Consider the following 23,977-nt stretch of genomic DNA (forward strand, 5'->3'; position numbering starts at 1 on the left):
CAATAGAGGGAATGGCAAAGCTGCAATAGCTCTCATGCATTTTAACCTGGTAACATTAATAAATATTTTTATTTAAATATTTACCTGAGTACAGTTTGTTCTGGTTACGTCAATAGGATACACTTGTTTTTAAGAAATAATGATTCATCTGTATATTCTAGTTTGCATCACTTAGGTATACTTCATTTTTAAGGTCTTTGTAACTACCCACCAGATTAAGAGCAGTGAAGATAATTAACTATTTAAATCAAAAGAAGAAGAAAAAAGGTGGAGCTATTTTGCGTAGTTTGTTCCAGTCATCTCCTGTTGACATAGATTAGCATAAGGACTCTGTACAGCAGCTTTCATCTGCTTGACTGTTCAGTCTTTGGTTAGGAGAACTGTAGTGAGCAGCTCAATATAGCACCAAGTACAAAAACATGAACAAAACTTTCTTCCAAGGTGAACTATAATAGTAATACTTCAGAAACTTCTTTTCAAATAATGTGAAATTTCTTAGGTTGTGCATCTGTTCTACCATTAAAGATAGCAGTTTCAGCTAACATGCTTTTACTTGAAGAAAACAAACAATAACATAAAATACCATGACAATTTTTATGACACTCATTCTTTACTTTTGTAAAAGTGTCAAGAATTAGTGAGTCAATGGCTTAATGCAATCCTTGTTATTGTTACTTACTAGTAGCCTCATTTCAATTGGTATTCTGTAACAGAATTCTGTTTTAAATCCTATTTATACATTCCCTCTGTTAGCTGCAAGACCATGAGAGCTAGATGTGTGTAGGTCATTTTTAGCCCTTTGCCATCTGAAAAATGGGGTATGCATGTAATTGTGTTTTAAAGCAGCACAAGTATGAACCTTGGGTTTAAAAACATTCATCTTTGCACGTTTTCTTTTCAAAAAAGGACTTAAAAATGCTGTACTACTTCTAAGAAGTAACTTTTAAACATGACACTGCTTATTTGTTGATCATTAGCATAAACAGCGTAACAAGCAGAAGAGAGTAGTCATTACATTTGGTTGGAGAACTGCACATCCTTACGTTATCTTCATAATTTCCCATTCACGACGGCACTAAATTAGTTAGCATTAGTTTGAAGAATCAGTGGCTAAAGAGAAAGCACATTTTGCAGTATTACTTTCCAAAAATATGGAGTTTGTTTTGGTAAAAAAAAAACAACCTAACAAGTAATAAAGGCACACAGAGCTTTCTACAGTACGGGTAGCAAATTAATTTGAGAATTATCCTCTGAAATGAATGCAGGCTTTTTAAGGCAGTAAAAATATAAATTAAGTGGAATTTTTACATTTATATGTCTACCTTTCTATTGTACATCAAAACCAGAACACTCTGGTTGGCAATTTCCAACCATTCCAACAATTAAAGGGATTAATACCATCGTATCTGTACTGTGAAGGAGAATAATAAAAATGATGTACTTTTAATTGGGGTATTACACACATTAAAATACTGACTTTCTTGTCTAGGTATTTATATGCATATTAGCAGAGTGCTGAAATGATATATTTTGGTCCTCTTGATAAGTAAAATTCATTTTAATCCACAAAGTTTGCATGCCCTTTATGACATTCAGGAAAAAGTAAAATAAGTGTTACAAAGTTTTGCCTTTGATTTCGTCTATTATGAACAAAAGCACTTCACACGAACCTTTGCAAATGTTCTCTCTCATTCACTGATTGCAGTCAAGTACAGGTGGTTTATTATGTATATATTATGTGAAAGAAATCCTGATCTCTGTTAACAGTATTAAACTGGACTTCTAATTTCCTCTTGCAGTCTTATCTAAACTGTATGCTCTCCTATTGCTGGAGCCACAACAAAAAAATTTCTTTGTGTATATTGCCAAGGAAAAAGGGTTTCCTTATTTTTCTACCATCAAAATTAATTGCTTGTTAAATTTATTTTTATTTCATGATTTTAGATCTTTTTTAAGTTTGCTCTTTTCCTCACTTTTTATGAACTGATACATGCATTCCTAATTTCAGAGCTTTTCATAAATTCACCTCTTTGCAATTAGTTACAGTCTCTGCTTAAAAAATCTGCAGCAGTGCTCTATTTTGCTGGAACTGGAATTGTTTAGTGTTATAGGTGGTATTTTCCCCTTTTTGCCAAATAAATATGAAGCAGGGAAACTTCCTAAGTTCTAAATTAACAACATTATTGGTAAATCTAGGTGGCAAACTTAGCATTTGCCATAGATACACTCCTAATAATTACTTCAACAGGACTAACTTCCTATTTGTTATTATATTATTTTCAACAAAAGCTTTTTTTATGCTTTATATTTCCTAAAATTCAAGAAATTTTTAAAAAGCAGGAAACTGTTATGTGTTACAGAAATAGGATCACTACTAGCTAATAGCCAGAAAGGAACTTAATTAACAAATATTTCTGGTAAATTGAGAGTTGATTGTTTTTAAACAGTAGCTTTTGTGCTGATAATTATGTAAATGCTTTTTTATTACTGACTAATTAATACATAATTTTGACTTGTCTGTAACTGATAAATGGCACACGTTTGGACTTTTCCTGTATCTGTCAAAGCCTCCTAAGCATTATGGAGCTACCCAAGTTTAAATACTGAAGTTACCATCAAAAGTAACATCAAATATTACAGATCTTGACAGTACAGTTCATATTACACGATAAGAAAACAGATGAGATTGTTTTCCAAAGTGAGGGAACCTTTCATCATATCTTTTAATTTGTACTGAGGAGCTTAAGAGCTTAATTAAATTTCTTTTCAGCATGGCTTTCAATTTTCAGTGTTGTCCAGAAGGACCAGCTAGAGCACACTACTCAGGGATTTGAACATCTTCATGGACAGAGACTCTGCAACCTGTCAGGGCAATTTCTTCCAATAATCAGTCTCCTTTTACACTAAGATCTTTTGTTATCATTTCCAAATGGAATTTCATAGATTTCAGTTTATGTCTGAATACATTTCCCGTTTACTTTCCTTAAGATATGCTTTGAAAATATCCCTGTAAAATACCTTTATGACATTGTAGATCTGTTTTTCCTTTTATTAACATTCCGGCTGTAACACTCAATTTCTGTGTCTCATATCTCACATCTTTCCTTCTTATCCCATTTTCCCTTTAAAATCTTGCATAAGTATTTAGGTGAATAGCTGCCCTTCCCTCTTGAGTTTTAAATGAGTATCAATATTACTGTTGCACACTAACTGCAATTTTATAATTATCCGAACCCATCTAGAATATTATCTCTTCAGGCACCTACTTACACAGGTTTGAAGCCAAATTAATGTACAGTACACTCCTACAGAAATGGAAAAAGCCAAACCAAGAATTAATTTGGCATTACTTCAATTGGGAAATAAGCAGAAGCAATAGAAGCAGAAGCAGAAATCTCACACTCATGTCAATGCATCTACATATAAACATCTGAGAAGAATATACATTTTTCAAGGAACAGACTTCAAATACAAAATTATTAATGAGCTATCACTATATCCCAAAATATGGCTTTCGTAGACACAATTACCTACAAAGTTGAAAAACTCCTCATGTAGTATACATATATAGGTGACTCTGAAAGTAATGCACCCTATTTATTTCCACTGAGGTAACAACAGATAAAAAGAGCACAGTAAAACTATTTGATGGAGCTAATGCTCAGCTGCAAAACAGTTTTTCAACAGTCACCACCATTAGCTAAGCATTTTCGCCAGTGATGAGGCCTGAATGCCTCACCAGTGGAGGTGACCCACTGCTTCACAACTGCTATCATGGCATTGTTGGTTGCCATGTGGTTCATCTTTCATCAGCCTGAACGGATAGAAGTCAGAAGGTGCAAAATTCAGACTATATTTGGTGTGGTAGGACAGTTCAGCCAAGATAGGCAATGTGCTCTATGTGCTTCAAACTGGTATGGGGCCTGGCATTATCATCTTGCAAGAGAAAAGTTGTCATCTTCTCTGGCCTGACTGGAAGTGTAAGCCTTCAGTTTAGTCAGTATCACAATGTAGTAGTCTGTGTTGATGCTTCCACTGGGTTCCAGAAAATCCAGAAGGATCATCCCTTTCTCATCACAAAGTAGAATGCATATCACTGTACCTGCTGAGGGCTGCATCTTGAACTTATTTTTCTATGGGGAAGTCACATGGTTGTCACACCATGGACTGGCATTTTGATTCAAGCTCATAGTGGTGACCCCATCTCATCACCTGCGGTGCGATGCAGGACACTGTCACCTTCAGCCTTGTATTGGTTCAGTTGGTCCTTATAAACTTGCATATGGTGTTCATTCTCGTCCTCTGTGAGCATTCATTTGTGAGATTCCAGTGTTGCCACCATCACTTCCAGCGTATTGAAGATGATACTCAGTTTAGTGCAGAGTTACCTGGTCATAATCTACTGGTCGGTGAAGATGAGCTGATTGAGATGTTCTTCATTTTGCAGTGACTGTCCAGAATGTGGCTTGTCTTTTATGTCACTGTCACCACTGCTGAAATACACCATCCACCACCTGACTGTGCTCGCAGTGTTTGATCTCTGAAAACATTCAGCAAGCATTAACAAATGTCAGTGGACGCCATTAGTTCTGTATGGAGGAATTCAATGACACCCCTTCGCTTCATCCACACTTCCTGGTCAGACGCCATTTTGTCAGACTGTGTCATCTGTCACATGACAACAAAATGGAACAGAATACTGGTGGGAAGGTTCTACTTCTATTGAAGTACCACCAACATTAATCTCTAATGTCATGGGCCAACATCATAAAATAGAAGGCTTACTTTCGGAGCAGCTCTCATAATCACATCTGCATTGGAGCTAAAAACAGGTAAGTAGGCTTCAACTATGCCACCCTTAAGGACAATATACCCAACAAACAAAACCAGCTATTAGTTAGCATTATTCTGTAGCAATTACTTATTTATAACTGAGCTTTTTACTTTACTAATGTGCACTTTACTTAATAAATAAATGTAAAATTCCCAATAGCATCTAAATTGACTGTTGAGAGACACCAAGTCTGTATTTTCCTTTTCAGTATTTTTTGATGTTGGTTTCTTTTTTCTGCTGTCAAAAGAATATGTCTCAATAGATCGGCCAGTGTTCTCTTTAATTTGGTTCACTGGAAGTGATGCAGATGGCTTTACTTGTATTTTTTAAAGTTAGATACAGATGTATTACTTGACCAAACCATGACATTTAGAAAAATACACATGGCCAGCACAGCAGCTGTTTTTTTGCTTAGAGATTAAATATGCTTAAAGATGACTGGTCTCTAACTGCATTCTATACTAGCTATTTAAAAAACAAAAACCAAACAAAAAAAAAAAAAAACAATTTTAATTTCCATATTTTTTCATTTTCTAATTCCATAAATAGGAAAGTTTATGTTTTAAGCACATCTGTGCAAAATAACATTATGTATCAGGATGGAAATAGCTCCCCAACTCCCATTGCAAAGGCCCGCATGCTGCTTGGTGCGATCATCTTCTGGGAGTTTGACTCTGGGGGTCATTTGCCTGTGTGCTGGGGTTGCTGATGGTATTACCGGGTACTGGGTCTGGCTGGGATGGAGTTATTCTTCAAATAGCTTGTCTGGTGTTGTGTTTTAGGTTTGTAACCAAAAGGATGCTGTTAACACATTGATGTTTTAGCTGTTGCTGAACAGACCTTGCACACCGCCAAGGCCTTCTCTGTTTCTTAATCTGCTTCCCCGGTAAATTGGGGGAGTGCAAGAGTTTGGGTACAGTCATAACCATGCAGATGACCCAAACTAACCAAAGAGATATTCCACACCATACAACACCACACTTAGCAATAAAACAGAGCAGAGCAATATTTAGGTACATTAATTGTTTTTTGTTCAAGAACTGGCTAGGAATCAATCTGCCTATGAGAGGTGGTGAGTGATTGCCTTTTCATCACTTGTTTTTTCACTTTTTTTTTTTTCCTCCTGTTCTCATTCCCTCACTTTTGCTCTTCCTTTTCTCTTCTGTGTCTCACTGGGAACAGAATGGCGTGAGGTGGGTGGGTAAATGAGCTGCTGTATGGTGCTGCCTTGCCTCCTGGGATAACAACAAATACCTGTACTCCCTGGTTCCACAGCTGGGTGAGGCTGCTGACATCTGCCCATCCTCAGGAATGGCCAAAAAGCTCTCATCGTAATAATACTAGAGGACAAAGCTGGACACGGCCAGTGACCTTGGCATGAAGAAGGTCCAAAGATTATCCACTTCTATCTCACTATGTTAAAAAAATAAAGAAATTGCATCTTAGCAGACTTGAAGATTATATCTCAAACAGAAAGAAAGATTATATCTCAAAATATAGTCTTCAAGAAATAATTCATAGAGCTGTCTGTCAAGATGAATTTGTTCAGGACAATCTATATCAAATGGGAACAGACCAACCTATTGCTAAACTAAAGATTACACGAATATGTTGGTGCCAGGACTGAAAGATGAAAAATATCATTTGGAAAAAAAAGAAAAGCAATAAAAAATAGCTATAAAAGTTACACTAGGAAGACACAGTAAAATAGCCTTTAACCTTGTCATCAGTACTTCAAGAAAGAAAACTTCCCAGACGAACATAAATTCGAGCCCAAAGAAAGACGATAAAGCTTAACAAAAGCTTCAGTGAAGCGGAAGCTACAAATGAGAGACAAAACACATCCCCTCCTCTTCCAAGAAACAAAATAAATCTTCAGTCTGTATCATTCTTCACAGCCAGCAGCTGAGTTAGTGACAAGCCAGTTGTAATACTTCTAGCATCCCTGCTAGGAATTCAGGCAACTGGAGAACAGCAGTCTCCATGCAGTGTTTACATACATGCATATCCACTTCAGGGAAAGCTATTTACTGGATTTTTGAGTGATTTAAGCTATTCAAATCAATGTCTTCCCCTCTCCCACTGCTCTGTGAGTAGGCAGTGTTTCTGACTGTCACAGGACTGTCTGTGCAAGAGATGGTTTCTTCATTTCTATCACTCCTCTTTTCCCATTCAAGACAAAATAAGTCCCAGCAATAGACAGACACAAACTCAAAGTACAGACTGGAAGAGAGAACTGCGATTGACTGAAGTCACAGGCAAAACTTCCGTGGTCTTCATCAGTACCAGAAAATCACACTTTGTATGGATCCAAACCTGGAAACCAGGTTACTGCATGGCAAGAAGTAGCAAGGAGTAAAAGGGAATCAAGCAATGTTATTCATTTTCTGATATTTATTCATCACATTCTTTTTTTCTTTTTTTTTAGGAAAAGCTTGAAGTAAGCCCTTGTTTGTGTGTGTTCTCTTGAGCCACTGACTTAGCAGATATTCAAAGCAGATGCAATCCAGGAGTTGGAGATAAGCTAAATTAAAACCAACATGGATCTAAACAAAGGCTGTATGCGTCAGAAGCAGGGAGATGTGATTCACTCCGTGTGTGTCCAGAGTCAGCTTCTGTGCTATAAATCCTTTGATGGATTCAAAGAGCTGGCTCAAAACATTTCTCGTCAACACACAGTTACACAACCTGTGCAGGCAGCCAGACAGATTGAGATGAATCAAAAAGCCGAACAAGCACCAGCAAGGCAGAAACAGCAAGGTCTAGGGGATGGTTCTCTCTTGCCCAAGGATGTGTGTGTGCAGCCACAGCCCATCCACACGTCTCCACATCTACTGCACGTTACATCGATGATGCCACTCACTGACTTACCCTATTTCCACCAGCTCAGCAGTGCTGTATTGTTGATGTCACAGAGGCATTTGCCCTGCTTTTATATCTTATGTCTGAACTTTGTATTATGAACTGATTTCGTCTAATTAAGGTTTTATAAAAACAGATAAGAGAGACCAGTTTTGTATTACTGCTTCAAGTGATCTCAGCTGTGGACCAGCAGACCTATACCAGTGCAGCTAAGAAAAGGAGCTGACTCACTTTTATATTACTGCACTACTCTTAAGTGCATAAGTGAGCACATTCTCTGAAAGCATACTGGACTACATTTTTTTCCCAACAGCAAGGATGTCAAAGTTTTATCATATAGTGACTCCTTCCTGGCCAATAAACTGAAAGTAAACAAATGGAAAAAGAGTAGCGAACACAAGAACCCAAAGAAAACTCTACTATGATAAAACTAGAATAGAAGTGTAATGTTTAGTTATGTGCATGTACACAACAGGACAGGCAGTGATACAGTACTTTAATCTGTACTGTCTATATAAAACATTTATTTTTAAGCTCTATGTTAGTATAGAAATACATAGAATATTTTATAGAGTGTATTTTAGTGTACTCACTGTGAAAATAACACATTTATTAAGACAAGTATTCTTATGTCCAAACTTTATTTAAATATACGCACTGCTTTGCCTTGCAGGAATTACGTGACTGTGAAAAACAAAGTATCCATAGTCAATTTGCTCCTCACCAGAATCTTCTCATTGCGATTTCCCTGGGTCATCCACAGTGCTCACTGCTGTGAGATAGTTTATAAAAACCATGAGAGTTCTTGGACTGGTAGATTTCCTATATTTGTTTGCATTCATGTCTAGTGCACATAGCTTGTCGTTCAATTCTCCACGTGCCTTCTTCATAAGTGCAGTGACATATAGTGCATTCATCAGTCTTCACCTCTCGGCCCGCAGGAATGACAGTGGTTTCTGCAAAGCAGTTTGGACCTAAAGAAAGGAAAGAGTTTGTTACGTGATACCCACAGCACACCATAATCCAACACAATTCAGTTTTAGTCTCGAGCACTGAAAATCTAACACAAAGTCAGTAACACTGGGCACAGTTAACAAACAGGATCGTTGTACACATCACATAAAAGAGGCAAGGAGGAAAGGAGCCTTGCCTTCTAAACTGGATTCTGATTTTCTTCTGGTTTCAGCAAGGGCTGCCCTGCCCTCTGCAAGTGAAGTGAGATACATCCCTTGTGCGAACACAGCTATGACAGGCACAGACTGGTCAGAATGGCAAAAAAAGATTTAAGCAAGAGAAAAGCCTGGTCATCGATGATGAAAAAATGCTATTAGGGAGCAGATTATAAATGTGATCAATTCTCCATTGGAAGCACACAGTGCATTTTGTGTAGTAGTCAAAGTATCAGATTAGTTTATTTTTCATTTCATGAGAAATCCCAGGACATAGAAGTACCAGCCTCTTCTGAATAAAGTCTCTTTTCATGGTTCATGGACAGAATGAAGTATTCCATTTTATGTAAGTCAGCAAGTGCACAAACGTCCTTTTTGTAGTACATTGAAATGACTTCATTTCCAAGGAGGAGGCAGGAGAACGAGCCACCGGCACTAAGTTCACAGCACTAATCTGATCCTTTCAGAAGGTGACATCCTCACATCTCTCCACTGCAGAAGGCTGCGCATGCTGCATTATCTACAGCTCTGTTAAAAAGAAGTATCTATTTCTGCCTTGAATATCCACACACGTTTGTAAAGCAGCACTAAACCCTACCAATCACCTCCTGTTATTTATGTTCTCAGCACGACTGGGCCCGCTATTCACTGAGAGCACAGAACTGCTGGGGCACAGCCTGGTTATCCTGCAGCATTGCGTGCCACCACCCACCAGGTAGAATGTGCAGCGTGGAGCAGCGTGCTCCCATCCCTTCTGATACTGTGATGCAGCTGAAATTCAGATGGAAAGCTCTGGCAGTGAACTGCCAGCCTGTCTGCCACACCAGTAAATAAATCACAGGTGAAGTTTAATCTTCCACCCCCAGAACTCTGCTGTAGGAACTAAGCCACGCACTTTTATTAAAGCATTTTCTCTGAAAACCGGAGGTCGGTGCTAGCTCCACATTTTAAACCACAACTCAAATAGTTCACAGATCAAATGTAATAGTTGTATCTCTGGTTCAGACGGTGCATTCATGCACTGATATAGCAGCCAACAAGCAGTTGGCTGCCTCACGTCCAGCTTCTTGTCCACCAGGACCCCCAAGTCTTTCTCCACACATCTCATATAAAGTTATCTGCATTACTACCCTAGAGTGCTTTTGTGTTTGCCCATCCCTCAGCCTGTCCCTACAGCACACTAAGCAGGAGAGAGGACCCGACCAGTGCAGAAGGATGAGCTGCTGGATACCTCTGCACATGGGGCACTGTCATGCTCACAGCTGAGATAAAGCAATTACTGACTATGCCATTCTCCATGAAATTTTGAGAGATTTCCACTGTAAGCTGCATAGCTCTGTATCAGTTAAATACACTATTCTTCTGGGCATACTAAGCTTTCATCCCAAGATGGGTCCATCCTCACCTTAGTGAGATACCTGAGTGTTTTACATGCCAGCTCATAATAGCTTTTTGATATAGAAAGCTGCATGATAAGTTAAAATATTAAAAGTAGAATCCACTTTCCATGAAGAAATTCTCCATGAGACCTGCAAGACCACTTGAAATTCAACCACTATTTAAAAAGCATGAGAAAAACATGTGATGACAATCCCATGTACAAGATTTAATTCATTCTGGAAAAAATCGGTGCTACAGGCTATACTTGATTATAAAAACTAGACAGAGAACAAAGTAAAAGCTGTGCAACATATGTAATGTAATTCACTAGAATTCAGAGTGCAAATGCTTCCATTCACTATAGCAGTACTTCAGTACTATGCGTGACTAATCTTACTTAAATCAGAAAGCTATTAAATGTAAAGAGAACAAGTTCATCCTAAACTGTTAAACTATTTGATATGGGGGAAATGCTTCTGTTGAGAAACATACAGAATGGCAACATCTCAAGCCATCTGCTTGAGAAGGCTGCCAACAAAACCAAATGACACCAGCAAAGCATGTTGTCAAGCAAGTCTCATGCAACCATTATATGGAAAATCCTGATTCTGCATTTGCATCCCTCATTACTGTAACTGCAAATGTTACCTAAAACTGGCAGTAGTCAACTCACATCCCTGCCTTATCTTTTTCTTTGTGTGTGTACAACATCCTGGGTAATGCGACAGGTAAGGTCACCAATGAAGAGGCTGAACTGACTGTATTACAGCAACACCCCACAGTAAATGCCAGTACAATACAGTTTCAACACTGGAAACAGTTCCCCAGCTCTCCTTTTATTGTTTCTCCAGATCCTAAGACCTCTTCTCCCACCCCAGCCTCTCCTGTCCCTGTGTTATGGGGAAGGCAGTGGAGTGTGGGGAGTTGCCCATCATGGGTATTGTGCTAATGAACCAGTAACTGATACTATTCTTCCTCCTTGGAGGGGAAACTGAGAAATTGAGGATTTTAATGGGCAGTGGGACAAGAAGGTTGAGTGGGCATAGGAAGGGTGGTTTTAGACCAGAAAGTGCCATTTCCTCACTCTCCGTTAGGAGGAAAACAGAAAGTGGTGTCTCCTCCAAACTCAGAGTGGATACGCTGCCTGAAAGGCATGGCATTTGCTGGAACTTCTCCTTTACTTAAAATTGTGCAGTTCATATAGATTTAGTGGGATTTCCAGCTTCCTGTCACAAAGGGCAGGATATTTTGTGAGTCCTTAAATAGTTCTCCAAATTACCTCACTTCGCACATGAGAAGCATTTCAAAATAAGAGGGGGGGCTGCTCTAATGCCAAAGTGTTGGTGGATTTTCTGGCTGGATGTTACTGGTGTACAGTAAGTTGCAGAGCGCAGCTCCTCTCTGTTGCCTACAAAGCAGGCTGCCTGCTCTCTGCCGACCTGCAGGGACACCACTGCAGTGACATCTTGTGTCTGTGCATCCTACAGCAGCAGTACGTTCTTGGAGCCTACTTCGTCTACTGCACAAACGTCCTGGGCCACATCCCTAATTGAGTATGTTCATGTAGCTCTAAGGAAGGTTGTGGTGCTACACATCTTTGCAGTGAATTAAGATCTTACCGTATCACTCTTAAACCTGGCAGAAAATTCAATATGACCTATTGTACCAATTCCAAGCACAGTTTGAAATCTACCACGACATCATTTGTTTTCCTAAAGCATGTCCTGACACTGTCAGACTCTGAGCCATACCATACTGGTACCTGTGGAGATTCCTTTTCCAGGGCTAAAGCACTGCTACTGCTGCTGTCTCAGCAATGCCTCAAAGCAGCAAGCTGACTGCAAGCCCTGCGTTGTCACACTGAGCACCAGATTGGAGTGCTTGAAATGTTCGAAACAGTGAATCACAGCTTCCAAAACTGCATTTGTGCTGGGATGTAATCAATCAGGAGAGCCTATCTGGTGGTTAATTTATAACCAGAGTCATTTCTTACATATTTTTAAAATTTTATAACTGTTATCCAGGTAAATGCAACAACTGCACTCTTCCCCCCTATCCCCCCCCCCCCAAATTCCTTATGATGATACTTTGCAAAGCTTCCGGTGACTTATGTTTTATGCTTTAGTGTTGATAAATGCAACAATTCAATTAAAATGCAAATTCTATTATCTCAAAAGAGAACAGCCGATACCAATTATCAACAGAGAATGCCCAAGCCACTCACCTACAGAAGCAACAGTATCTGTAACCTTGACAACCTTGCCAGAGAGTCTCTGAAGCTTCTCTTCCTCCCCTTCCACCAAACCGCAGCTGCTCTCTATAGAGTTGTATCTATTTGCTCTGCAGCCCGCCCCTGATTTTGCATAGGCATATGTTCCTATTAGTTCATAGATACAAGTCATACAAAGTAACCCGGTAAATCATGTTCTAATCAACTGTTTTCGTCAGGTATTAGACCAAATTATGGACAAAGAAATCTGTTCAACTGCAAGTTAATTTGTTTGCCTGGAGAATAAGACATGGCAAATTTTAGCCAATTAGAACTGCCGTGACAACCTCTGCAATATAATATTCTGATGTAAGACTGCTCTGGGCTTTGGTTTCATACAAACTGTCTAATAGCTGACCTTCCAGTAGCTCCTCACAGCAGTCAAACAGGTCACTTCTAAGGTATCTGATAGCATACCTGTCTACATTGACAGCTACACGACAGTCATCACTGTGGTATTACAGCACTTTCTAAATGACATAACTTCAGCATTTAGCATAGCTCCTCTCTTCCCTTCCCTTCCCATTTAACAAAGAGATTTCCAACAGTTAGTACATGAAAGACGTATTCTATGCTTGTCCTGGAAGCTTAAGAAGCACACTGTACCTGCAACAGCCAAAAGGTGCAGAGGGAAGTGCATGGGAACAGAGCAAACATGCAGCAGCAGTTCCTACCGTACAGTCCCAGTTTCAAGAACTCTGAATCGGAGGAACTGTAAATGGCTCCTGTGTGCCCCGTAGTCATTCATACAATACATTCATACTTCTCTACAATTAGCCTCTCCAAAACCCTGGTGAACACATAAAAGCTTCTACTGCACTTGGCAAGGAGATCCACAGCTCTTGTGTGCAGCATAAAGGAGGTTTTTTTGCCTTCAGTCTTCCACCTGCTACATAAATTTGGTTCCCCAAACAGCTCTAGAGGCAGAGGCAACAACAGCCATTCCCCATTTGCTGTGTCATTCCAGTAGCCCACTACTGCATTCCCCACCTCCCCCATTACCACACCTGCAGACCGAGGAGGCCAGCTCTGTAATTGCAGCCCCTGCTGATTACTTCAAGTCCTTTCTGGGCTCTGTGGAGCAGCCATGCACACGATGAGCAAGCTGCAGAAACACCGCAAACACCACAGACTTGTGCTGTGCCACAGTGATTCTCTGCGGTGCTTCCTGTCTCCCTCTTGTGTCCTGACATTTGACTGTGTGTTGTGACTACTGATGGACTACTGATGGCATTTTCATGAAATTCTTGATTTTATATCAGATGGAATACCTACAGAAATAAATGTTTATCAGAATTATGGAAAGGCTTTGGTTGGAAGGGCCTTAAAGCCCACCCAGCCCCAACACGTGCCAAGGGCAGGGCTGCAACCCACCATCTCAGCTGCCCAGGGCCCCATCCAACCTGGCCTTGAGTGCCTCCAGGAATGGGGAACCCACAGCTTCTCTGGGTAGCCTGTCCAGCTCCCGCACCTCAGCACCCTCTGAGTGAAGGCATGTAATCTAAATTTCCCCTCTTCTAGTTTAAAACCATTGCTCCTGTTGCCTTTTGTTGTTACAGAAAACTTTCCTTTTCCAGCAAATTACTTGGCAGTCTTCCACATACTGCTACAACATTTGGTAACTCCAGGAACAAGACAGAGAAGTCTTCCCCTCATGGTTCAGATCCTTCGTCCTGGCTTGGTCATTCCTCAGGCTTCTATGTGATCTGCTGCAGGCACAGAGGGACTGGCGGCACACAGGCCTGGAAACAGGAGCAGACAAGCTTCCTTCCTCCACTCCTCGCTGCACTGCTGGGACCCAGTATGTCGCAGCACAAAGTTGACTTTTATTCAGCTGCATCCCAGCTGGAAGCCACACTTGGGGTCTAAGATCTGAGGAGCAAACCAGGGGTACAAGCTGACCATGCCTGCCTCCCAGCACAGCGCCGACACAGCCAGGTTTGAATGCAGGCCGTGCCTCCCTCATTCCTCTCTCATCTAATCGCGTTCTCTGAAGATGGTATCTGCACGTACTTTGTGCCCTTCCAATCTCTAATCTCTTCTAAGGGTCCGTATCTCTCTGACTTGATTTTGTTTCCCTCTCATGTGGATATATATAATACATTTATCTCCTACCGAATGCCAGCCTGTAAGATAAAGCACAAAAAGCAGCTGGCAAGAGCAGTCCGTGAGGAGTGCAGCAGAGTCTCATTCCCTCACAACAATAAGTTCATCACCCTGCTGCTGCTGACGCGCCGACAGCTCCCAGCCCAGTGCAACCTTTTGCTCCCCTCGGTACCTTTCGATGCTGCTGAGCCAAATCCAAAACAGAGTTTTCAATTACAGAAGAAGGATTTGGGTAGACCCAATTTTAAGAGCAATTTAGGACCCTGAGGAGCCATGAACTGTTTCCGTACCTTATCAATGCCTTAAGATACTGGCAGCCAGAGAACCATGGCAAATATCTTAATAGACTCAGTAAATGTATATGTATGACAGGGAGAATAAAAATAAAGGTATTCATCCATTTGTGGTTTCACCTAGCTGCGGCAGGAAATAATGTGCTGTCTTTCATAAAAGCAGTGTTCTGTTCACGCTAGACAGAGCCTTTGTGCTTTTAAGAATAATAAACTCCCTCCCCTTTTTAAGGTCATGTTTTGTTAGATGCACGGCAAACTGACAGATTGCAAGAAAATACGCCAAAGGCAAAACAATTAAAAACAGTGTTTTGCCATGTTCTTCAGAATAGTGGGTGTAAACAGCATCTGCTGCCATGGGACAACAGAAGATGCTCAATGAAGTTCTTGTAACAAAATGGGCTGATCACATCCTCAATGGCATGGCTGTCACAGCAGGGATATCACAGCCAGGCACCTGCTATAATTTGCGCATTTGTATGTGTGCATGTGTTGCACATCTTAATACAAAGATAAAAAAGCCACAATCTAATTCAGGCTTGGGTTTTTATACCCTGCTTATGAGACTCTCAAACCCTGATTATGATTATGTTCTATTTTCCTTTTAATTTGTCGTACATAACAGTTCTATTGATTAATGTTTTGGTCTGGTTCCCATCCTAAAAATATGACAAGTGTCCAAAAATTTGATGGACCAGCAAGTAATCTCAGCCCCTGTGACGACACCTGACAGCACTGACCCTTCCCAAGTCCAATTCTCACCACCGTGCACTTTGTGGTGACATGATCACCTGTGAAACAACCATGCAAAATGCTGTGTATCACAACCAGGGCTGCACAATTATTCCTTCACAGACAGAAATGGCTTGCAAGAAGGGAACAGTGTGTAATCATGTCTACGTGGATCTTTATGTGTATTTGGAGAAGAGAAATTTAGATATCGGCTTTTTGTGTACAGAACAAAAAGCAGCTCAGGCACATCGAACACTCCACAATCAAATACTGCACGAGGCAAACAGAAAGCCTCGGAGCATAAAAGGATTCAATTAAATATGAGGCTTGAGTGCCACAAAAATAACTGCATCAAACAACTTCCTTTATCCCTGAAAATATGGGAAGGACTTGAATACTCTACTTACAATGGTTTTCAGAAGTCCTACAGCTCATAAAAGAATATTGTGTTCCACCCAGAAACGGCACCAATTAGACACGAGCTGAGCGTTGTGTCTATCTCTCAGCGAATTGTATCAACACTTTGAGCCAGCAAGCGGCACATCAGTTTTGCACACAGCTTTCTTGCAGCTCCACCACCACCCAGGTGACAGGAAAATGAGAGACGGGCTGTAATGCTTTGGGAAGAGTCACATTAGAGACCTTTGACAAGGAAAGACTCGCAGAAAGGCTGCCAGGAGCATGAAGTTTACAGGGTGAATCCTTCCCCCTTCAGCTGTTTTTTCAGCCAGTGATTGCTGGGCCTAGTGAGGTTCAGTGCCTGGTGAATGATCACACACCTCTTGGCCCCAACCTCTCTTAGCCTCACCAGGACACATCAGCCTGTTCTTCAGATTCAGAAAGCTGCATGAAATGCGTCTGCTGAGAGATCCTGAGCAAGCTATCCTAAAAAACTACTGGGCAAATTAGAACAAGCTTTGCACTTTCAAACGCATGCGCTAAGGGCCAGTAATTTAACGCATCAGAGCACTGCTAACATAGGAACTAAAAGCATTCTAATTTGAAAAACCACTGCTGCACTGGCTGCCATGCAGTCCATCAGCCAGGCTGGTTAGGTCAACAAGAGGTGTGCTGTAACACACAGGGTTGGACGGATCTGGAAAAGTGCACAAAGTGCAGCATGCTAATGCGTGTTCAAGAATTCTTACGGAAAAAATGCCTTAAGACTTCAGCTACATTGAAAGCTAAAGTGGTACTCAAGTTATACTAACACAGCTTTGGCAGTCAAGTGAAATAAAAATCTGTGTTTTTCTAGTTACTTCAGATCATTGGAAAGTGAGAATAGGTACAGAAGGTTATCAGTGGCTACCGATTGCTACAAGTCATTCAATCAAAACAACAACAAAACAGTACTGGCCAAGTGTCAGCCATTTTTTAACCTTATTTTAGAATGAATACACTGCACCATGTTAAATCAGGAATCTTAATGAAAACTACTTATAAATAAACACTAGAGCCACTCAGTTCCAGAAAAACTGTTTCATCAGACAGTAATTAACTACTTTCCCAACTAAACAGTCTTCTTGCAAAATTAGGTGATTTATAAGGGTTTGGTTTGGCAGTTTTGTTATTCTTGCTTTCCCAGGGGCTTGCCTACACATACGGATTCCTAAACCCTCATCCAGTTTCCTTGGCAATGGCTTTCTCTGGTTGTACTTGTAGAGATAGAGCTAACAAGGCTCTCTAGTTCATCTACTGAAGTGACACAAACTAAACTAGAAGAGGCAGCTGTACTGGAGGATCACAGTTTGGTGTCACAGATGCTACTTGCAGTGTAATCTTACACAGCAGTGCTGTGAAAAACATGGTTAAGAACAGACACAGAGATTAGGAGTTCAGACTCGTAAAGGGAGTAAAGTTTGTGCATTGACAGAAATAAATGGTTTGGAGTATCAGAAGTGTTAACTTCATACCAAGATGGTCGTCTTCTGGCAATTTCTAGAACATATGTACAGAGTTGTGCTCATTTTACCCATTTCCTCTGAGTTCAGTGACAAAAGGTCAGCATTCAACAAAGGCTGGCTGCAGTGCACAAATATCATCCCTCAGTTGCGGTTCGTTGTATGATGAAGCACCATCTTAGTCTGTGGTGATCTCTGAAAAAAGGCTTCCATGACCAGAGCAGGAGCTGCAAAACAGATTCCCTCCTCAAACAACAGTCATTTAGAATTCATATAATGAATTCTAACAACATCCTTTGCATGCACTTTTGCCTTTATTCACTAAAATAATAAGCTGTATTTCCAAGACTGGAAGAACGAGTTTACTTCATTGGAGACAGAAAAGAAAATGAAAAGCCTCTTTGCTCGTCAGTCCTAATGAATTACCACTATTCTGAGGTATGAAAATTTCCAAGGTGTACAGTTGTAATTGCTGGTCATTTTAAGTTGCTGCAACATTACATGAATATATGTGAAACCAACAGAGATGTAAAGTTTTCTCAAGATGAAATTCCTTATGAAATTTAAGATGCGCCTACCCAAGTTACTCCACAACTGAGAAAATCACAGTATTATGGATAAAAGACAGGTTATTCTATGCTTTCCATGCTACAAAATCAATAACACTACCCTTTCTTCCACTTTAATGATTTTTCCCTGGTGGTTATGAAACACAGAACTAAGACAGCCTACTTTGGAAAGACTGCATTTTGTACCTGTTCTAGAAGAGAAAAAATGAGGGGCAGAACAAAAGCAGTGCTGTGAAAGAACAACCTTCTTCTCAGTGGTGCCCCTGCACAGCTCTGTACCCATAGGGCCTTGATGATGCTTGGGGAAACTCTGGCCTGAATCCCTTCTTCAGGGAGCAGAGCACAAATTTAAGGCTCAGTTCCTGACAAGGTTTTAGGACTTTGCCTACAGAGAGCTACTTAGAAATGCAACCAACAGCTAAATAAATCTAAATATATTAAGTTGCAACTTAATCCACCATTGTATTGTAGAAGACAATTCCCTCATGTTTCCATTTCTATCACAATTCATTAATCAATAACTATTCAAAAGAGATGCTTTAGAGTAAGAAGGGAGGGAAACCAGAAGACAGTTGATTCACTGTGAGGCACAACAGTCAGAAGTGGCGTTGGAAAAAAAACAAATTAGTGAGAACACAAGCTGTAAGGAAAAAGGCAGTTTTTAAAAGATCATCTATGCTTACATGGAAAGACAGGTGATTTGAAGCAAGAGACATGAATTATGAAAAATTCAGGAACTGGTTTTGTTAATACTGAAATTGTCTCTGGGAGTTACACAAATCCTTTCATCCTAGATGAGTACTGCAGCACAGATACTGCATATCATTTAAAGGTGCAGACATAGAAGGTTATGCACTAGCTAAAATAAATTTTCTACATAATATTGCTCTACTTCTTCATTTTTGGTGTCAGAGTTCAGTGCTGATTTTTACATGTGCATAATTAAGACTGTCATTTGACACTGTAGCACTCTTCAGCTGTCTTAGTGCACACTTTTCTTCTCCATTACACAGGCCTGAAACTGGGAGGAAAGCAGCAAAGGAGTGAATCCCCTTAGAGTAGTCATGTCTGTGTACAGGAATATATTTATGTAGTTATGGATTAGGGTCTTGTGAAAGAAACTTAATATGAGGATAAGCCATTCCCACTGCAAATTTTTAAGAGATAACAATGGATCTATTTTATGTATTTAGCCACCAACTCTAACATCACTGGGAGGGCTGTTTTGGCTAGAATGAGGCAACAGTTGAGACGAGTCAGATAGTAGGATACAGACATAACTTCAAAAGAAATCAAGGCTCATGCAGCAGCTGCAAGACTACAGTCTAAGCAACAGAAATTCATATATGAAAGTGATGAAGTGGGAAGCGACATGATATTTTCTGTCACTGGCTAAACATTTTACATATCCTATCACTAAGCCATAAGCAGACACTACCAACATTACATAATCTACTGTTCACAGGAGCAGTCACTTCAAGCTCCAGCAAAGATGCTCTTGAAAAAGTAGCAAATCAGGCCTTATTGAAGTAACAGACCAGAAAATTGCCTTGGCTAAAAACAAACTGCCCACCAGACAACAGGCCCCAAAGCTGGTCAAGCTGGCAGAGGGTTAAGCTGGTCTGCTTCCAAGACTTCTCTTACTTTTTTTCCCAAGCACATCAGACTTCTGGAGCAATTATTGAGGCACAGAAGCCAGTCTTAGTGTTTACAGTAATAGAATTATTGTAAACTTATTCTTAAACATTTCCACACGTTATATGTTTCTTCTTGTAAAATTATCTCCAAAGGCAAGTATTAGGGAAGAAAAAATTCTGGAGGAAAAACAGCTGGCACTTTTATGTTTATCTGAAAGCCATGTTTGTTTTCTTCTAGGCAAAACTGGAGCCTTAGGAACTCATAAATGATTCCCAAGACACTTTGAACTGATTTTCACAAAACTCAGATTATTGCACCAGAAAAAGAGTAGTAAATAAAATGAAAGTGGCAAAACTAGAAATTATTTTTCTACTGAAGTTACTACTCCTATATATCCTATAAGCAGCAATTAAAAGCTCAATTTATGATTACAATGATAGTCACTCCATTTGTCTTTAGGGCATTCTTCCACTCTGTGGTAATAAAAATGATCCTTCCTCACCTATAGTACACACAGCATTTGCAGGAGGATGGCCAGGAAAAATGATGTGGATAGTAAGTTATGAGTTTACAGAACCCCCCTGGAAGACAAAACTAAATTAAAAGCTGGAGCTCTTCATTACAGAGTGGATCAAATTTAAAGTGTGTGAGATTACGAGATGCAGAAGGGAAATGTTTCCCAGAAAAGAAGCAATGTCCTGTCAAAGGGGGAATAAATATCAATCCAAGGGAAATAAACCAGCAGCTTCTCTGAGTCATTTCCTTTTGCACTGTGATTTATTCCTGTCTTGTGCATGGACTGACCTTGCAAATATTCCTTTTGCACTTGATACCAGAAGCTTTAGTAGCACAGTATGTGCTTAAAAGTCTACACACACTAATGAATTAGTAATTTCTTCTCTAATCCTTTGTTCCAACTACGTGTGCAGTTTATGCATGTACCACTGAAATTGGTGTATTTAAGTGTATAAAAGGACGGTTTGGTGAGGAATCTTCACAGAGTATAAGCTTGGGGTATGTTCTTGAGAGAGAAAGGAGAAGTGGTCAGAAGAGGAGGAGTTTTAAGAGGAATCTCATTTCCACCAGGAAATGAATAAGAACCACTGTGGTCCTTTTCAACCCAGGCTATTCTATGATTCTATGATCTGTTCACTTTCTTAAGAATAAAAATTATTTTTCATACATTTCTCCCCTTGTATTTTGAAAAAGGAAAAATAACCTATATTCTTTAGAAGAAAGTAAGTTTCCCTTAAAATTGCAGTACAGAGGCACTAGCCAATTTCTAACAAGCATTCAATATATGCTCACTGTCTAAAATGCATATGGAAATAATGTTTCTTTATTATTATTTCACAGACTAACAAGGGATCATTTTATTTCTAAGCAGCAATCACAAGAAAAAAAGCGAATAATTTTTAAGGAAGGCCTTGACCATAGTGCTGTGAACAAGATCACTTAAAATAGGTTAAGGCATTTTGGGATGGAATTAGATGTAATTTGTAAGATATCAGGCAAATTGCATGGAGTAAAGAACCAAAGAGTCTTCCCTCGAGTTTGAGTGTCAGTTGATTTCTACTTTATTAGGAACACTGCTTCGGGTGCCCACACTAAGAGCAGGGCAAAATAATCCAGTTGCAAAGATAAGATTCTCTGAGGGAATCATATGCAAACAGAAGCAACTCATCTTCAGAACGCCTATCATAAACTGTACACTTAAATGCAACTTCAGCTAATGCTGCAAACATTGTAACTGCCAAACGATACTGGGATAAAGTCAAAATACCCGACCATAGTTGAATAATCAGATTGACAAATTTGGATTCCAAGCTTTAAGCCTTCCGGGCATGTTGTCATTTTCCCTGGGCACAAAGTCTTAGGAAATAAAGCAACTCTACACCTGGTAATTATGAGATTCATATTTTAGCTAATTATGCTGTATTTATTCATACTAAATAAAACTATGTTGACAAGTAATGATTGAACATAGATACTGATAAGTCACAAAGGCTAACTCTTAAAATGTCAGATATAGTGGAAGGTAGCAAGAGAAACTTTGCTTTTCATCTCTTTAGTACTTCCTCTTCTCAGCCTTTCCATCTTTTTAAAGCACAGCTTTTAAAAGCTGCAGTCACTTATTTTTCCCAATAACTAATCTGTAACAAGTTCTTCCTGCAGAAGACGTTGCTTCTAAAAGAACATTTCTAACAAAGGATTCTGGTTAAAAGCAAGGTTCCACTTCAAGGCAGCTAAAAAGTAAGAAAAAATGTCTAAAGGAAAGGGCTAGCCTGCCTACCCATCTTTGACAGCATTCAATTCCTATTACAGACAGACATCCTAAGCCTTGTTTTTTTATTTGTTTTCTATTAATCAGAAGATTTTAAGAGAAGCTCCCGGCCTCACCCCTAGGTGTTTATTTTCTCTTTTGAGATGTTCCTGTGCCCGGTGTTTGGTTTTCAAGTGTTAGCTACACAAAAGGATAGCCAAATTGAAAGAAGACATTTAGCCACCTAGATCTAGTAGAATAGTGTGCACTTTGGCCATGTGGCAAGAGGAGGAATGAGGAATGGTGGAAAAGAAGAATTTGGAAAAGAAGAAATGTGAAAAAATAGAAAGAGTAAAGAAGTCAAACAATCCTCCTCGTCCTTCAAAAGAAATATGGAGTCCTTCTTTCCTATCATTTTGAAACACAAAGAAATTTTCCATTTCCTAGTGGTATTTATATTTTCCAGAAAGCCACCTCCTTTAATGCTTAAAAAAAAAATACCTGGGACACTATTTGGGAAATCTGGGAGCAAAAGCACACACATCCATTAAGAATGCATCCCAAATGCAGCTGGCACAGCAAAGCAAGTATTGCTTTTGCCTTTGGAGCCTCCGTTACTCATTCTAGGGAAGAGAGAAGGTTGACCTCCCCTCGGGGTCTTACCCAAGGCCCTTTTGGGATGCACTGGCCACCAATGTTTGCAGCTCAGTCTGAAGGACCAACCAGGGGCAAGGGCTGCAGTGTTCCTAAGCTGAAACCTGCATGTCTGTATGGTCCCAAACTAGGCCCAAGGCACTGGAAACACTTCAAAAGAGTTTATCTAATATAAATCAAACACACTGAGGAACACCCTTTCTTCCTCCAGGTATCAGAGAGTGCATGAGCACCTCACATCAAAGCAAGCTTTCTCAAGCCCACCTCAATGTCAGGGCTGTTTGCATCACAGTCCTCAGTGCCACCATACTTTCGTTAATTGCTGGCTAAACAAATCCCCTGATCACCATATGCACACAAGAAACACAATCTGGTATTCAATTTTTCTGTCTTCTAATATGTGTGTTTTGTAAAATAAAATGAACATGATTGAACAGCTCTAAGCTATCATTGCATTTGACCTCCTCTCTCCACCTCTTCTGACTCGCTCTGATCCTCTTCCTTGTCAGATTACCTCTCTTTCTCACCCTCAGCCCCTCCTGATTTCTGACCCAGCTGTAGGAGCCCATCTGTTGTACAGCAACAGAGCCTTGAGACACCTGTGAAGTGAAAGACCTGATCAGCAAGCTGGGACATACTTCACCTGTTTTTCCCTTTCTTATATCCGAAACTGCCACAAACTACAAAGGTATTACAGAACTGTTGCAAAACTGTCTAAAGGAGATAAGGATTGCTCTCTTGTGCAGAAAAATACTTCAGAACATACTAATTAGTAAGTTATTATGGATGGGGAGAACCCCACATATTTTCCGGATTTCTGGCTTGGAAAAGTTTTCCTCACTTAGTGAAGGATTTAGAGTTTTTTACTAAAAAAAAAAAAAAAAAAAAGCGCAAGTTTTCAAGGCTATTTCCATTTCAGATATTTAAAGACAGAAGGTTTATGTAGCCAAACATTCGCTTTTAATGTACAAAGCAACGATGCACAAGCAGAGGACCTACGTGAGCAAAATCAATTCCTTTCCCTTACTGTGAGTTTGTATGAGAGACCAGGGACATCAGCTTTATGCCTTGAGTCTGTAAAATGGGAACAATCGCTGTGGGCTGTATGGGGGGTAGAATCTCTCGGAGGTGAAACAAGAGCACATAGCAGTGAGGAGCTCTGCAGCTTCCCGCAGCAGGTGGCCAGCAGAATGGACACCCTGTGCTGAGCAGCTCTATCTTTTAGCAGGAACCAAATAAACCTGATAAGCCTGCTTTGGTTTCTGAAAGTAGGGCAGTTGTACCAGGACTAATTTTGGGGGGGGTAAGGC

At 40.0% G+C, this 23,977-nt stretch overlaps 1 protein-coding gene across 1 annotated transcript in view; it reads right to left on the reverse strand.

The window, feature by feature from the left end:
* Positions 1–8,518: 8,518 nt before the first annotated feature.
* VWC2 (von Willebrand factor C domain containing 2) overlaps positions 8,519–23,977 on the reverse strand; it is a gene marked incomplete at both ends in the record, with an annotated part of 51,796 nt that continues 36,337 nt past the window's right edge. Inside the window, one exon of the mRNA XM_079533277.1 lies at positions 8,519–8,670. Coding sequence (XP_079389403.1) covers positions 8,519–8,670 — 152 coding nt within the window. The remainder of the gene's footprint in view (positions 8,671–23,977) is intronic.

This window comes from Tetrao urogallus (assembly GCF_951394365.1).
Source record: "Tetrao urogallus genome assembly, chromosome: 3".
In the NCBI taxonomy this organism is placed as follows: domain Eukaryota; kingdom Metazoa; phylum Chordata; class Aves; order Galliformes; family Phasianidae; genus Tetrao; species Tetrao urogallus.